The sequence below is a fragment of the Triticum dicoccoides genome, chromosome 4A, assembly GCF_002162155.2.
Source record: "Triticum dicoccoides isolate Atlit2015 ecotype Zavitan chromosome 4A, WEW_v2.0, whole genome shotgun sequence".
NCBI classification, from domain to species: Eukaryota; Viridiplantae; Streptophyta; class Magnoliopsida; order Poales; family Poaceae; genus Triticum; species Triticum dicoccoides.
Genome location: NC_041386.1, coordinates 636,249,956 through 636,266,055, shown reverse-complemented (window position 1 = coordinate 636,266,055; position 16,100 = coordinate 636,249,956). Strand labels below are relative to the sequence as shown.

Here is a 16,100-nt window from a genome sequence, read left to right as displayed (position 1 = left end):
ACGTGTAGACGGGTGGCGGCGATGATCCGGTCAGCCAGGCCGGTATTGGGGACGGCGACGGCGGGAAGCGCACTTGCTGGATCCGTACGCCTCCCTGCGTGGATGACCCGGGCCCCGCGCTAGGCGGTGGCGGGGCCGGCAGCTGCGGCGGCACGGACTCGGGTGGCGTGGACGACGCAGCAAGGGGCGGGGCCGGCCACTGTGGCCATGGAGGCGTGGCAGCGGGCGGCGGCGGGGTCGGCAGCTACCCGGACTCGGGAGGCGTCAGAGGCGCGGCGATCGCCGGGGCCGGCCACTGCGGCTAGTAGGGGGAGACGGCGGGCGGCGGCTGACTGGGCCAGTGGTGGTGTAGAGGCCCGATCGGCGCCGTGGTGGCCGCGTACCAAGGCAGGGCGGCTGGCCCAGTCGCGGCGGCCGGCGGCAAGGGCGGCGGCTGCCCGTAAGGCCCGGCCATGTAGAGGCGGATGCCCTGGACGGCGGTGACGAGGTCATTAAGGACCCCGGTGATCTCTGTCGGGGAGTAGACGGCGACAGGTGGCGCGGTGACGGGCGGCGAGTGGCCGATGGAGGCCCCCGCGGAGGAGCCGAGCGGCGCGGTGGGAAGCGCCAGCGGCACGGTGGAGTTGTCGACCACGGCGGCGGGAAACACCAGCGGCGCCGTGGAGAGGACGGCGGTGGTGGACAACGGCAAGGTGGGCAGCAGCGGGGTGGATGGTGGCGCAGACATGATCGGACCCAAGCTACCTGATACCAAGGTGTTAGGAGTTATGGTTTTGCTGGTTCTAGGGCGGAGATTGTAGGGGAAAGATGGAGGAGGACGAGGACGAGGGTGCGGCGGCCGGCGGCTGGCGCCGTCCTTGCGTGGTGGAGAAGAGGCGGCGGCGGCGCAAGAGGCGGCTAGGGTTAGGTCTCCCGGCTCCCTAAGGAAAGCCGAGCAAATAATAATTGCTTCTTGCTTGATTAGATTGATACATCTTCTTTCCTTATATAAAGAGGTTTACTTGACTCCTAAGCAAACGATAAGATAATTGGGCTAAGCCCCTAATAACGATAAGATAACTTGGGCCACAACCCACTGGGCTAAGCCCCTAATATGACAGGTCATAACATAGATGCAGCCAAGGAATTCCTTGCGAACAAATACAAGGATTTTTATGAGTTAGTGGTCCACATTGGATGAAGCCATGTTTTATTTCGTTTTCTGAGAAAACTGCAGAAATTGATGTCACAAAATCATGTATTCAGTGTACTCATGATATTGTTGGTCTCATTTCAGGTTTAAAAGCGAGCTGATGAACATTTCTCTTGCTGGGATAAAAGCCATATTTTCAAGTACTGACGTACAAGTGGAAACTGAAGATGACATATATTACTTCATGCTTGACTGGGCCCGTGCACGATACGTAGAATTGGAGGAAAGACGTAAGATCTTGAGTTCTCGCTTACTTCCTCTGGTACGCTTCAGTCATATGACGTGTGTGACACTTCAGGAGATATTAGCAAGCACTGATAATGATATAGATCGCGAGCAAGTAACTCATCGTATTGCTGAGGCACTTCTACCCAAGGCTTACCCAAAGCAGATGGAAGGTGCTCTTGCAGCAGAGGTAACAACCTGTTCGCGATTTGCTGAGCGAGCGTACGAGTACAAACCTGTGAAATTGATTGCGTTTGATCAACCCTGCCCACAGATTATAGTTTACTTGGATCTAACACGCGAGGAGTGCTCTAAACTCTTCCCGTCTGGGCGTATATGCCCGCACCCATTCCGGCTTCTAGGATGGGGCTTTTATCTGATGGCAACCTGTGAAATGGATGAGCAGAGTAAGTTGTGCAGCTTTGGCCTCTGGTTAGGGGTCGCCAAAAATATGAAGGGATCGTCATGTTTCGAGGTAGATTACGAGTTTGCTGCAAGGAAAAGATCGTCAGGGCAGTTTGTGCGCAAGTTGGAGGGTAAGATCTCCATCGCTGATGAGACACATGGATGCAGTGATCTATTTGGCATTCCATGGTCGACGTTCATTGCCAACGACAACCTCTTCATCAACGGCGTGCTACATCTGAGAGCTGATTTGACGGTGTTGCTGGGGCAGCCAAAACTGCAAGCTTGATGATATCTCACTCAGCAGCAAAGTCAGGTCCATCGGTTCAACTTCAATGGGATTTTAGCTGTAGGCTAGGCGTGTTGGCTGCGTGGACATTTTCATTATTTTAGGGTCTCATTTCATTATTTTGGTGTCTGTGCTGGAAACTTGGCTTGCCTGAATGATGTCAGGAGGCTCTTCATTACCTGCAATGAGAAAGTTGAAAACTGTGACGACATATATATAGGCGCATTTTATATGATTTATATTTTTCTCTGCAAAACGTGACTGTCCATCATCATTGTTCTGGATTCACCACAGCCATCTTCGCTGCATATGTGGGTGTTCTTTTTTGCTGTTGTAAACTGGATTCCCCATTAGCGGCTCGTTTATGACAATGAGGTGCGTCGGTTTCGACCATGAAGCCGACAACCTGCTTCCTGGGATTGTTGTGCAGCGATGTTTCTGTATGTGCCGATGAATGAAGATGTGCCTGATTCAAACTCAAACGGTGATAGACAAGCAATTGTCTGGATAAGTTGTCGACTGATAAGTCTGGGACACTAACTGCACTTCCCATTTTCAAATCCGTGAAAGTTTTTCTATTCATGATCTTTGAAAATAGTGAACAAGTTTTAGCTTCGTGATTTGTTTTCAAACCAGCGAACATTCTTCAAATTCGTGAGCAATTTTAAAATTTTGGAACATTTTGTGAAATATGGGAACATTTTTAAAATATGTGAGCATTTTTCAAATTCATGAACATTTTCTGAACTTCGGAATATTTTTTCAAATTCAGAACACGTTTTGAAATCGAGGAACATTTTTTTGAAATCCAAGAAATAGTTTGAAATTCTGTGAACACTTTTCAAATTCGTTATATTTTTCAAAATTTTGAAATATTATTTCAATCCTGGACATTTTTTCAAAATTGGGATTCATGAACAGTTTTTTAAAGTTAAAAAATAAATAAATGATAGAAAAAAAGGACCAAAGTCAGGGGTGCCCTGCCCCACATATGGACCAACCCAAAGCGCACGTGGAGGAGGTGGAGGCCGCATGTTTACTCATTACGTACCACCTACTTCATGGAATGGGAGGTCGTATGGTGATGCCATGTTAGAACATCTTCAATAGCTTTCTATATGGACGTCTATGCTAGTTTTCCATGACGTGAGCCCAAAACGGGCGTCCAATAGCTCGTGCAAATGGGCGTCCAAACATGTGCATCCTCTAAATCGACCTGGATGATGTGAAGGCGTCGTCCAAAGCTCAACCGCGGCATGATTTCTCCCTCCCGCCAACTCGCTTGCTCTGGAGACGAGGAAGACGCCGCCGCGAGGTTGCCGTCGCACCACACTACACCATCTCGAGTCGAGGTATGCTCTTTTCTCTCGAAGAGAGAGGGATGAGAGGAGAGGGTCCTAACGCTGTGGATCTGGCCGCCGCCGCGTCTGGGTCGAGGGAGGGGGAGCCGCTCGGGGGTTGGGGTTGAGGGAGGGATCACCTTTACTCCCATAGAGTCATAATTGTAGTCTCGTGGACTGTTGTCTCACTCATCATCAACTATCATATTGTGCATTATGATGCAAGCTTTCATGAGATCGCCAATTTCTTTGCGTTTCCAATCTTTAGCTGGTCCTCGAACAATGGCAAAACGGGATTGTAGAACTCCAAATGCTCTCTTCACATCCTTTCTGGCTCCCTCTTGTCTTTTGGCAAAACGTTTCTTCTTTCTGCCTTCTGGAGCTGGTATGGTCTTCACAAATGTTGCCCCTTGGTGGATATATACCATCTGCAAGGTAATACCCCATTGTGTAGGGATGACCATTGATGGTATAATTCACTTTTGGAGCTTCACCTTCGGATAGCTTTGCAAACAGAGTTGAACAGTGAAGAACATTTATGTCATTGAGAGACCCTGGTAAATCAAAGAATGCATGCCAAATCCAAAGATCCTTCCAAGCAACTGCCTCCAGAATCATTATGGGCTTATTCACATGACCTTTAAACATGCCATGCCATTTTTAGGGAAAAAAAATTCGAGTCCAATGCATGCAATAATCTACACACCCTAATATACCAGGAAAACCTCTTTGCTCCCCTATGTCAAGTAATCTAGCAGTATCTTCTTCATTTGGAGATCTCAGATACTGGTTCCAAAGGCTTCACAAATAGCCATCACAAACTTTTTGCAAGATGCTAGATTAGTAGATTCTCCAGACCGACAATACTCATCTGCGGCATCAGCGGCATATCCATAAGTTAGCAGTTGCATTGCAGTTGTCATGTTTTGTCAGAGGATGCAACCCAAGAGCTCCAACAGAATTTCTTATTTGCTTCAAATAACTGTCATGCTCAAGTACTCCTTCAGCTATGCGATTAAACATATTATGAGACATTCTATACCTGTGCAGATAAACAAGTATGAGATAGGGAGATGAAAAATAGGCAGATAGAGAATAATGTAGTAATACTAACCTTCGACAAAAAACTTCTGGGAAAGGTGCGATTTTCTTTGAAGTAGTCGTCCCATAGTAGAACAAATCTTGCATCTCTTCCGCGATACAAATACTGCCGTCCCAACGTGGAACCACCATGGCGTCGAGCATTCACCTCCTCTTCCTCCTCGGGCTTCGCAAATGCTGCAAGAATTAGTTCGTCGTCGTCCGATGAAGATAACGACAACGAATTCATGAGCATATAAAAAACGAATCCTGTTTCACTCATTGTTTCGTAGGAGAGGAGACAGAGGGACTCAGAAGAGAGATGAGAGAAGCACAAGATGCAATGATTTGAGAGAGGTGATAAGGGGTGGTATATATAGGCCTGGAATATAGCCGTTGGAATAGAGCTGTTGAAAAAGTAGCAGTTGGAAATATATCCATTTGAAAGTGTCCTTTAAAAATATAGCCGTTTGAAAAGTAGTTGTTAACACTGCAATAGAGACGTTGAATTATTGTTAAAATGATAGTTGAATTGGTAGTTACAAAATAATATTAAAATATAAAAGAGAGAATATAGACGTTCTGCTGCTTGACGTGTATATGAGGAATCTTTTTAGACCATTATCTATATGGATATATAGACATCCAGATATACATATGCGATTGCTAATGGAGATGATCTTAAAGCATCTACTATGATTACCCACAAAGGCCAACATGGGTGGTCTCCCTTTTCGCAGCCTTAAAAAAGTCCCAGCTCGGTCTGGTGTGTTTAGGCGGTGGCGGCGGCGGCGGCGGTCTGGCGTGGCGGCGGGGTTCCGTGGCGCATGCAGGCGAGCAGCTGGGCGGCGGCGCTGCCGTTGGCGGCGGGGCGGCGCGGCGGCGGGATCTGGCGTCACCCGCTCGGCCCAGATCTAGGCCCTTTGGGCCCCATCTGGGCCTGGGCGGGCCGGCGGCGGGGATGGTCTTCGGCGTGGCTTCTGGGAGGCGGAGGAGATGCGACGAGCGCCTGGGTGACGGCGACGACGACGCCGGCCTACTGCATCGTGGCCGGCGGGGCTTAACGGGCCCGCTTCGGGCCTAGCTGGGCCAGGGGTGACCCGGCATGCCCCCCTGCCGCGTCCGGACGGCTACCGCGACGGTGCCGGAGGCACGGGCCTCCCGCACGACGGCGGTGGAGGTGGTTCCCTCCCGCTCGACGTCGGTGTTGCTGCTCCCGTCGTGGTGAGCTTCTCTCCAGTCCTCTTGGCCTCGTGGTGGTGTTCGTAGTGAGGCGGCGTGGGTGGCGGCGGTACTGCGTTGGCGCATGGTGGTGGGCGACGGTTTGGCAGGTCGGTTCCGTCCGGTTGGGCGGTTGGGGTTGGAATGCGGGAGAAATCCCTGCCGGCTTCGGCCCCGACGCGGTGACACTTGTGTGGGTGCCACCATTCCTTCCTGGAGGGTGTCGGTGGTATCCACCCCCCACCTCCCTCCGCGTGCCCGGGGAAACCTGACGACTCGTCCGGGCAGCAGCGTCGTCGGCGTCGCATCCCTTCTTGGAGGTGCTGCTTGGTACGCGGCGGATCGGAGCCTTGGTCTGTGGTGATTTATGTCCGGTGGGCGCCGCGGTGCCAGGTCATCCGCGCTTTGCCAAGCTGCCGTGATTGTCATTTATTTCTTCTTCTTTTTCTTGGTGTGTTGTGCTGCTCGCCACAGCATTATCTGTACTCGATGTTGGTTGCTTTGGAATACAAAGCGGGGGAAACCCTTTTTCGGTAAAAAAAGTCCCAGCTCCAACAGTAGCCCCTGGTTCTCACCTTGTTTTTTATGCATTATTATGGGATGTTTGATCCGTCAGACAGTCGCTTATCTTTTTATCTTTCATGTTCTCTATCTTTCTTTCTCCATCCTGCCCTTTGTGCTCTTGTCTCCCACTATTTGCCGTAGTTGGTCGATGCATCGAGTGCTATGGCCATGTTGCCTCAGAGGGTTGTCCGGTGGTGACACGGCCACATTGTCAGTGGAGCATGTTGGGTGCCTTTGCCCATGGTCGGTGCAGGTTGGAGCACATAGGCGTGTGATGGAGGATGTTGGTGACAACTGGACATGCAAGGCATGGACGTCTAATGTTCATCCTCGTCATGGACCACACTGGTTGCTCAGGTGGAGGCTCGGGAATATGCAGGGCATCTGACCTCCAGCGGCGAGTGGTGGCCTGGAAGCAGCACCGGCGAGCCCACCCCTCATGCGATGGTTGGTGTCGGACAGAGTGAGGTCCAGGCATGGCCACTCATAGTGTGGGAGGTGTAGGCGGTGACCATGAAAACATAGAATATCGTGGCGCGGGTGTGCGATGGGTCATCGACGCATGACATTGGGGGGTGACGAGAGAGGAGGGAGATGAGCAGCTAGGGCTAGGACTTCCTTAGCAGATGATTGGATAAGGAGAAAAAAAATTGAGATGCAGTAAAGGAAGATAGAAGGATGCAAGAGATGAGAAAAGAGATAACGAGCATGTTTGGTGATGTCGACAACATTTTATGTCTGGCCTGGACCATGCCTGAGATATGTCTGGTGGTTGTTTGGTTTGTATCCTCAAAGAGAACATGCTTTCCTGGCTCAGGCGTATCTAGCAAGGCAGTTAGCCCGACCTCTTTATAAAAAAGAAGAAGAAATGGAATGCTTAGCCCGGACACTGGTATTATTCTGGCCCAGGCATCCTATTTTTTGAGCCTGGCATTCAAGAGCATCAGTCTGTCAGGTATTAGTAATATTTGAAACAATAAACAATTCAGTTAGTAATATTTAAAACAATAAACAATTCAGTAATAATGGACGTGTTTGATTCCCTGCTTAGTTTCATGCTCCATCGTATCCACTGTCCTAGATGTGTCTAGCCTGGTTACGCTGATGCAAAAATGAGTTAATATGTGTGTTTGGTTGTAGCATGTTGTGGGACAGGCTAATGTGATATATTATTGGTAGGTTGTATGAGAAACCAGCGAGGTACTTCCCAAAGCACGACGGCAATGGAATTCCATGAGGCCAAGCTCGCACCAATGCGGCTCCCATGTAGGCACCACTCTTGACGACACCGGGTGCACGTCAGCATGCAAGCTCCAGCACCAACAGCTCCTACCGAGTCGGCATAGGGGCATCTCCCCCTTCGATGCAGTTCCTGTTGAGCACACCCACTGGATGCTTGCTCACCGACGGGCCAAGGAGCACAAACATAACACCAGATGATGGAAATCGAACAAGTGGAAAAAGAGGAATCTCGGATGACGGGGTTGAGGCAGACGAGGAAGTTTTGACCATCTGTGGACGACGAAGCTTGGACCGACGACGCAAGAGGGTGCTCCTGATCCCGGCGGCAGCGACTGGTGTCCTTGATTTGATCTTATGCTTGAGAGAGGAAAGAGGAAGGAGAGATACATGAGGTTGCGGTGGCACTTTCGATGTAATTTTGGAAAGCATTAGGGGCAATCTCATGTACCATTTGACTTTAAGCCAAGGCACGAGTGCAGGCGCGGGTGCGTTTCCTCTTAGCCTGTTTTTTTTTTTTTTTTTTTGAGGGGGGAACCTCTTAGCCTGGTTGAGAGACCTCCTTTTGCATCAGTTGGCCCAGGTTGAACCAAACTGGCTAGTTTTTGCAAGCCTGGTTGCATTAGTTTTTGCAAGCCTGGTTGAGGAGGGCACCTCCCTCCTTTTGCATTAGTTGGGCCAGTTTGAGGAGGGCACCCAGGAAACCAAACGGCTAGTTTTTTGCACTCCTCGTGCGAGCCAGGTGCGGGCCGCACTTATATCCCGCGCAACGCGAGCTGGATGCTAGCCTCGCTTGAGGGAGGCTCCATACCGGGCCGGCCCACCTCGTGGGAGGCCACAACCTCGTTTCTTCTTTCTGATTTTTGACGTTTTTCTTTTCATTTTTCATTTTTTTACTTTTATTTATAATCCAAATATTTTAAATATATAGTATTACAGAAAAACGCACATAATATTATATTGAAAAATGTAAATCTAGAATTTGAAAAATGTTAAATGTGTATAAAAAATGTTTCTCATGTATAAAAGAAATAGAAGATGTGTGTGAAAAAAGTTGATAATGTTTTTAAAAATGTTAATCAGGCGTTTAAAAAGTATTTGATAATGTTAAATGTGTACAGAAAAATATTGACCATGTATTCACAAAATGTTTTCTGAAAAATGCCAGATGTGTACAGAAAATTTTAAATGTGTATAGAGTTTTTTTAGGATCGTTAAATTTTATTTTATTTTTTGAGACAATTTACGATCGTTAAATGTGTAACCGGCCTGGGGTCCAGTGTCCAAACCAAATAGCCCAAATACGTGCAACCGGCCCAAAACTCAGCCTGTCGACCAAAATTTGAAAAGGCTCAACAGTGGAGGAGCGCCTTCTAGAAGAATCCGGCTAGGGCTACAGGCGGCGGTGGGGCGCATGGCGGGCGGCGAAGGTGCCGCCACCGCGGGGGCGCCGGAGGAGGCGGGGATGGGCCTCGACATCTCGCGCGGGGGCGGGCTGCCCAGCTTCGAGTTCGCGTTCAATTCAGAGAGCTTCTCCGACCGGGTGCTGCGGCTGGAGGTCGTCGCCAGCGACGGAGGACCCCTCCCCGACTTGGCGTTCCACCGCGAGGAGGAAGCAGGTCCGTACACTGCCTCACTCCTCCCACGCCGTTGGAATTGGATGGATGGATGGATGCAGCTGCTGGGGATTCTCTGCTGTTTATATAGCGCGATTCGGATGCTGTTTAGCGTGAAATCTGTGGCTATTTGCGATTCTTGCTGTTTCTTCACTTCACCTCACCTCACCTCTTGTTGTGTGAATCTAAGAATTGTCTGACTATGGAGGTTTCTAGTCTAGATTAATATCAAATCTGTTCAAATGAAGCAACCAACAAACTGTACGTCGTCCATACATCCAACTAGGATGCAGCAAATTCTTAGTCACATATTTAGGTGGAGCAGTTATGACGTTCAAACAACATCGAACTGTTCAAATCAACGATGCTGCCCTTTTGTGGATTGGTTAACTTAAGCGTTTGTTTTCTGGAAATATATTGCTTAACTAGATTAGATTGTAGAGAAAATCTTTATGTGTTTGGAAATTTACAGTTATATTGGGATTTGGTTCGCGTAAGGTTATATTAACATGCCAGATTATTCATATCAGAAATTTTCCTGTCAAAAATCGTACTGACGAAACAAACAGGAAGAACATGTTATTGTCGAATCTGTTATTCACTTAATGGATGTATATTTGGAAGGATGAGGAAGTTGGTTTATAACCCTCATTATGTAATTGTTTTGATTCTACGAGCAACTGCGATACGCCAGATATATTTCAAAAGAAGGTGCGGAGGGGTGGGTTCCTACTTTGATTTTACGAGCAACTGTGGAACGCCATATATATTTGGAGAGAAAGCATGGAGGGACGGGTTCCTACTCTAGATCTCTTCACAACCTTGTTCCCTGTTAATCATTTAAAGTCAAGCAATAGTCTGCCTTGCTTTATTGAAACGTTTAATGCTACTAAATATTAGCCTGCTTGATAATCGTTTAGTTTAATGTAGTATCAACACCTGTGATGTATAGGTATAGCTGTAACTACCGACACAATCTGATGATCAACTGGGTAACCCTTGCAGGTTGCGTGTTTTCCACACGTGCAACATACCAGTTACATGCCAATGATGACAAGATACCCACCAACTCTTAGATAAACCCGCGTTCCTTTTTTGTTGCTTGAACTTGATTCTGCCACTAGATGTTTGCGCGGTACAAAATACTGATTAACCAGATAATAATATTACACTTTGATTGTCTGTTCTTTTGTGCTTGGACACCATTATACGGAATATTAATAAGATCCTTGGGATGACACTTACTTTTACTTTACTCAGGAAGCAGCAAGCATGCTTAGATTGCTTGATACAGCTAAATGAATTCGAATGGTCATGATGCTTTGTTAATCATTTTACCTTATTTCTGAAGGTTGAATCAATGAAGAACAGAGTGTTCCTATTACCTTAACAGCAGAATCTGTCTAGTGCTTGTGTTTTATGCCTATACTTCACTTCCCCCAGTTTGCCATTTATTTCTCTCTGATCTATGTATTCTTTGTGTGATGAACAGATGAAAAAAGTATTGACTCTTCTTGGACCATGGTGTCTACGCCAGTTTTACGAGTAAAGACCATTTACATCAATTCGGTTGTTCTCGCTGCAAATAGTCCATTCTTTCTTAAGGTAATTTGCATACCTTTTGAGATTCATTTCTTCTATGGTCAGTTCGTGTTTCCTAAGGGCATCTCCAGCCGCGCCCCCAGGAAGGCCTCCCCGGGCGTATTTTTTGCGCCGGCGCCGAAAAATCGGCCCAGTCGCGCCCCCAGGAGTCTGATTTTCGCCGGCTTAGGCCGAAAACAGCGCCGGCGGACCCAGGCCGAACCCGGCGCGCTGGGGGCGCCCGGGGGCGCCAGGGCGAACTGTTTTGGCACGAAACAGCCGCGGGCCCGCTGCGTCAGGGACACGGCTCTCTTCTCGCCCCTTCGTCGTCCTCATCGCCTCGTTTCCCGCGGCGAATCAATGCCAAAGCTGTCGCGCTGCTGCGCCGGTCAGTCTACGCCATTGATGCCTCACGGGCGGCGCAGTGAAGACCGGATGATGCGCGTCCCTCGCCCTCCCTCGCCCGCCACGCGTATCACGGCGGCTCGCGCACGGGCGGCGCCTCGGCCTATATAAGACGCGCCCCAGCGCACTCGGCGACTCGCACTCTCTCGCCGTCGTCGTTCCTCCCTCTCCTCTCTCTCGCCGTCTCCAGTTCATCACACCCATGGCCGAGCGCTTCCCAGGCGACGGCGCGGCGGCGAACGGCTTCGGCCGCCGCCATCTTCACGAGAACGAGGCTCGCCTCCTTTTCGAGGCCGAGTACCCGGTCCCGCCGGACATGCGGGTGCCCGGGGCATGGAGGATCAGCGCCGGCGGCGTGCCGGTGCCCCTGGTACCCACCGGCGCGGCGCGGCGTGCGGAGATCGCACGCATCCGCTCGTCCCTGCCGCGTGCGGCGAGGGAGGGGCCACGGTACGTCCCCGACAGCCCGCTCTGGGAGCCTTATTTCCGCCGCCGTCACGCCGAGCAGCTCGAGGCCACCAACGGCGTCGAGCACTCCGGCAGGCTCAACGCCGTCGGCCGGCGTCGGTGGTGGGGCGTGCCCGGGCGCATGTTTGAGGCCGTCCTCGAGTACATCGAGGGCGGCAACACGCCGTGCCTCGAGTACCCCGCTCCCCCGTCCTTCCCACGCCGCCGGGGAAGCTCCTGGACCCCGAGGCGCATGGAGACCGGGGGGTCCTCCTCCTCGTCCGGCGGCTCCCCCTGCCTCCACCTCCGCCCCGTCAAGCCGGAGCCCCAGGGCACGCCTGTCAGCGTGCGCACCCGCCGCTCCGGCGTCCGCATCGGCGACAACGCCTCCCCCACCGGCCGCTTCGTCCTCGTCGAGCCCAAGCCGGAGCCCGGCCTTCCTGCGGAGTACGAGGAGATAGCCCGGCGTGGCTTCTCCGACGAGGACGCCCTGCGGTGGGCGCGGGACGACTACCTCCGCGACGAGATGGTCCGGCAGCGCCAGGCCCTGGAGGAGATCGCCGTTCGCAAGCGTGGGCGCGAAGACGAGCACGGCGTCGTGGTCCTCGACAGCGACGACGACGACGACGCCCCCGGACCGTCCAACCCGCCACGCCAACCGGGGGAGGGATGCAGCAGGGACGGCGGAGGCGTCGGCGGGGGCGACGACGACGACGACGACGGCGGTGACTGCGGGCGGCGAGGCGGGCGGCGAGGGAGACGGCGGGAGTAGCCCGCGGTAGTTTTTCCTTTTTTGTAAAATATGTTTAAATTTGAACGAACTCGAACGTGTTTGCGTTGTGTTTGCGCCGAATTTAAACATTTTAAAAACCCGTGGGGGGCCGCGACTGGGGTGCATCACGCCCCCAGTGCGCGGTTTAGCGCCGGTGCGCCCCCAGGGGACAATTTTTTGCCCCTCCTGGGGGGCCAACGGCTGGAGATGCCCTAATATGCTTTATTCACCGCAGCTTTTCTCAAATGGCATGAAAGAGTCTGATCAGAGGCATCTAACAGTCCGAATTGCTGATTCGGGTAAACTGATAACATCCTTACCTTTATAGTTTTTCCTAGTTTTCATAGTTTTTCCCCTGCCGCATTTTATTAGAGTGAGTCATTCTGCCTCTGCGTTTCTGTCAGCCCTTCCTTTTTCTTTTTCATAATGAAATGGTTAAGTCTCTTTTCAGTTTTCATCGTCACCTTTAACTACCAAATGTGTATTTTGTCCACGCTTAGTCTTCTGCATGGATAACTTTCCTCAATAAAAGAGGTCTACTGTTGAAATTTACGTGCAAAGAATCTGCCATTTAGTTCTTTCTTGAACTGTTATGATAAACCCTTATGCCCCATTGTTTCATTCTACTAGGAACGGAGGAAACTGTCATGATGGAGATTTTGAGCTTTATGTACACTGGAAAGTTGTCAACAACTGAGCCGAATCTTCTGCTCGACATCTTGATGGCCGCTGACAAATTTGAAGTTCTGGCTTGCATGAGACATTGTAACCAGTTACTCACAAACTTGCCTATGACCAGAGAGTCTGCATTGCTCTACCTAGATTACCCATGCTCCACTTCAGTGGCTGCTGAAATTCGGCATCTGACAGATGCAGCCAAGGAATTCCTCGCCAGCAAATACAAGGTTTTGGCCAAGTGAGTGATCACCATCTGATGGAGCTACTTTTTTCTTTTCCGAGAAATTATTACGTAGATATCTTCTCTCAAAAATGGAAAAGAGTGTAGACATTTGTCACAGAATCATGCTCGAAGTGTCTACTCATGGCATGATTTGTCTCGTTCCAGGTTGGATTCGACCGACCCTGCCCACAGGTCATTGATGGACATGCCTCTTGCTGGGATTGAAGCCATCTTTTCTAGTACTGACCTACAGATAAGATCTGAAAATACCGTATATAGCTTCTTGCTTGAGTGGGTGTGCAAGCAATACCCAGAAACAGAGGAGAGGCACAAGATATGGAGTTCTCGCTTACTTCCACTTGTGCGCTTCAGTCATATGACTTGGAGTAAACTCCACGAAGTCCTGACATGCAGTGATGATGATGTGGACAATGAGCAAACAAAGAAGCTTATTACTGATTCTCTCTTGCACAAAGCTTACCCAGCACATGAGCAAGCCACTATTGAGGCAGACACAAGAACCTGTTGGCAAGCCCCACAGCGAGCTTACATGCTTAAACCAATCAAAGTGGTTGAATTCGACCGGCCCTGCCCAGAGGTCATTGTTTACTTGGATCTAACACGCGAGGAGTGCTCCCGGCTGTTCCCAACAGGAGACATTTTGACACACTTGTTCCATCTTGCTGGACAAGATTTCTTTCTCAGAGCAAACTGTCAAATGGATGAGCAGAGTAAGGCATACAGCTTTGCTCTCTATATAGGAACGGTTGAGATGCCAAAGGGGCCAACATGTTTGACAGTAGACTTTGAGTTACAAGATCGTCAGGAAAATTCGTGACCAGATTGGAGGACAAGGCTACCTTCAGCAATGATTGGATGGAGGGATGCAATGATCTTTTTGAGGTTCCATGGTCGACGTTCATTTCCAACGACAACCTCATCGATGGCGTGCTGCATCTGAGAGCTGACTTGAGGGTGGGGGTGGTGGCGCAGCTGGGACTAGAGACTTGATGATATCTCACTCAGCAAAGTTAGGTTGATAGCTTCAGTGTCATTTCAGAGAGTTTTATTGGTTGGCTGGGCACAATGTGGAGTTCTTTTTGGTACTTAATGCTTGTGTTGTTTCGTTTCGTCGTTTTGTTATGTCTGCTAGAGAAGGAGGCTTGGTGCCTGAATGATGTAAGGGTGCTCTTACAGTGAGAAGGCTGGAAAGCCCGCGCGGTAGACATGCACTTTTGGTCTGACTAGCATATCTCTTCCATTCTCTTTGTTCTATTGATATATGTTTCTGTATGTAATGTACCCATGAATACATCTGGATAAATCGAATGATAACCCTCATTCATGCAGCATATATGTTTCCTCGGCTTGTGCATCTAGATAGATAGAATGTATGCGGCTTCCTCGGCTTGTGCCCAGTAGCCGAATCCTGAAGTTGCAGGTGTTGTGTTCCCTCCCTTGCGATGGCACGACACTCTGAATAAACCAGATCGACTCGGGTCAGTTGCTACTGCAAGTTTGTGACATTATTTTGACGACACATTTTTTCCCCAACCGGGCATTACCCCCTTTCCATTAATTTGCAATAACGGAAATATAGCTGTTCATACAACAAAAGGAAGAGGGAAAGACCGAAAGAGGGATTCGAGCTGGAGCAGCAATAGGAAACCCACTGCAGTTGGTTCGACATCGAAACCAACCAACCGACTGCTACGGAGCTAAAACCTGTTGACACTGATAGTAACAGTCTAGCCTAACAAACAAGAATCGGGCAATACAGGTGGCTAGCAGCACACTGAACATCCAACATCCAAAACGAACCCAACATCTACACAGCACAAAGGAAGCAGCCCAGCAATTTTTATGCTCCTGAAGCTTCATTCATCAGCTTCTTTCAGTCACCCTGTCCAATACAACCGAAACGCAGGTGATCTCATCACGTGTTTGTCAAATGTCAAAGGTAACCCTGTTGCCAACATTCCAAATCCCCCAACAGACCGCTGCAAGCCCGCAATGGCCATCGTATAAAAAAAATTAGCCAAAGAAGCACCGGGAATTCTACCAGTACAACCCCAAGTAGATCAACACTAGTACAGGAGAAGAACAAGTGCTCAGCAGTTTCTATGTTATTGCAGAAAGAACACAGATGATTCCCAGTCCATTTTTTTCCCTCAAATTGTCTCTGGTTGAGATAGAGTTTTATCTCAAACCCACCTTTATCTCTTGCTCTACATGTTTTCGCTCAACCAACTATATGATACTTGCTTCTATTTACACCCTCCTGCCAGGAAAATCTTCTCCTGGGCTTATCAAGCTTCTCAATAGCAGTTGAGGGACATAGACATGTAATACGATGGAATGCCAAACAAAGTAGAGTTAATCAGATTCAACCTCCCACCGGAGGAAGCTGTGTTACCAATCCAACCATCCAACCGCTTAATCATCTTAGCTAGAACAAAGTCCCGGTCAATGGTTTTTAAGAATCAAAAGCTAACAGGAACACCCAAGTACTTCATGGGAAAGGAGGTGAGGCTAGTTGATACCCAAACATATCAGCGTAAAAGGCAGCAATTTTATTATCGCCTCCAACCGTAAAAATCTTACTTTTCATGATGTTAATTTTAAGGCCGGACATAAGTTCAAAAATGTATAGCAAAAGTTTTATATTCAGAGAGCTTTGGCAGGGTCATGGCTAAGACACAACACAATGTCGTCAACATATTGTAATATAGCCACAACATGTTCAATAAGATCAGGGGCCAAGCCAACAAATTATACATTCCTCTTAGCCTTTTAAACTATTTTGGTAAGGTATTCAACAAC

General features: G+C 49.4%; 1 protein-coding gene and 1 pseudogene across 1 annotated transcript in view; both read left to right on the top strand.

Annotated features, from left to right (window-relative positions):
- LOC119289484 (BTB/POZ domain-containing protein At2g46260-like) overlaps positions 1-2,188 on the top strand; it is an 11,560-nt gene extending 9,372 nt beyond the window's left edge. Inside the window, exons 5-8 of the mRNA XM_037568793.1 lie at positions 1,109-1,158; positions 1,277-1,454; positions 1,491-1,607; positions 1,692-2,188. Coding sequence (XP_037424690.1) covers positions 1,109-1,158; positions 1,277-1,454; positions 1,491-1,607; positions 1,692-2,111 — 765 coding nt within the window. The 3' untranslated portion in view covers positions 2,112-2,188. The remainder of the gene's footprint in view (positions 1-1,108; positions 1,159-1,276; positions 1,455-1,490; positions 1,608-1,691) is intronic.
- A 6,844-nt stretch (positions 2,189-9,032) lies between these two features.
- LOC119289483 lies at positions 9,033-14,288 on the top strand (annotated as a pseudogene).
- The last annotated feature ends 1,812 nt before the right edge of the window (positions 14,289-16,100 follow it).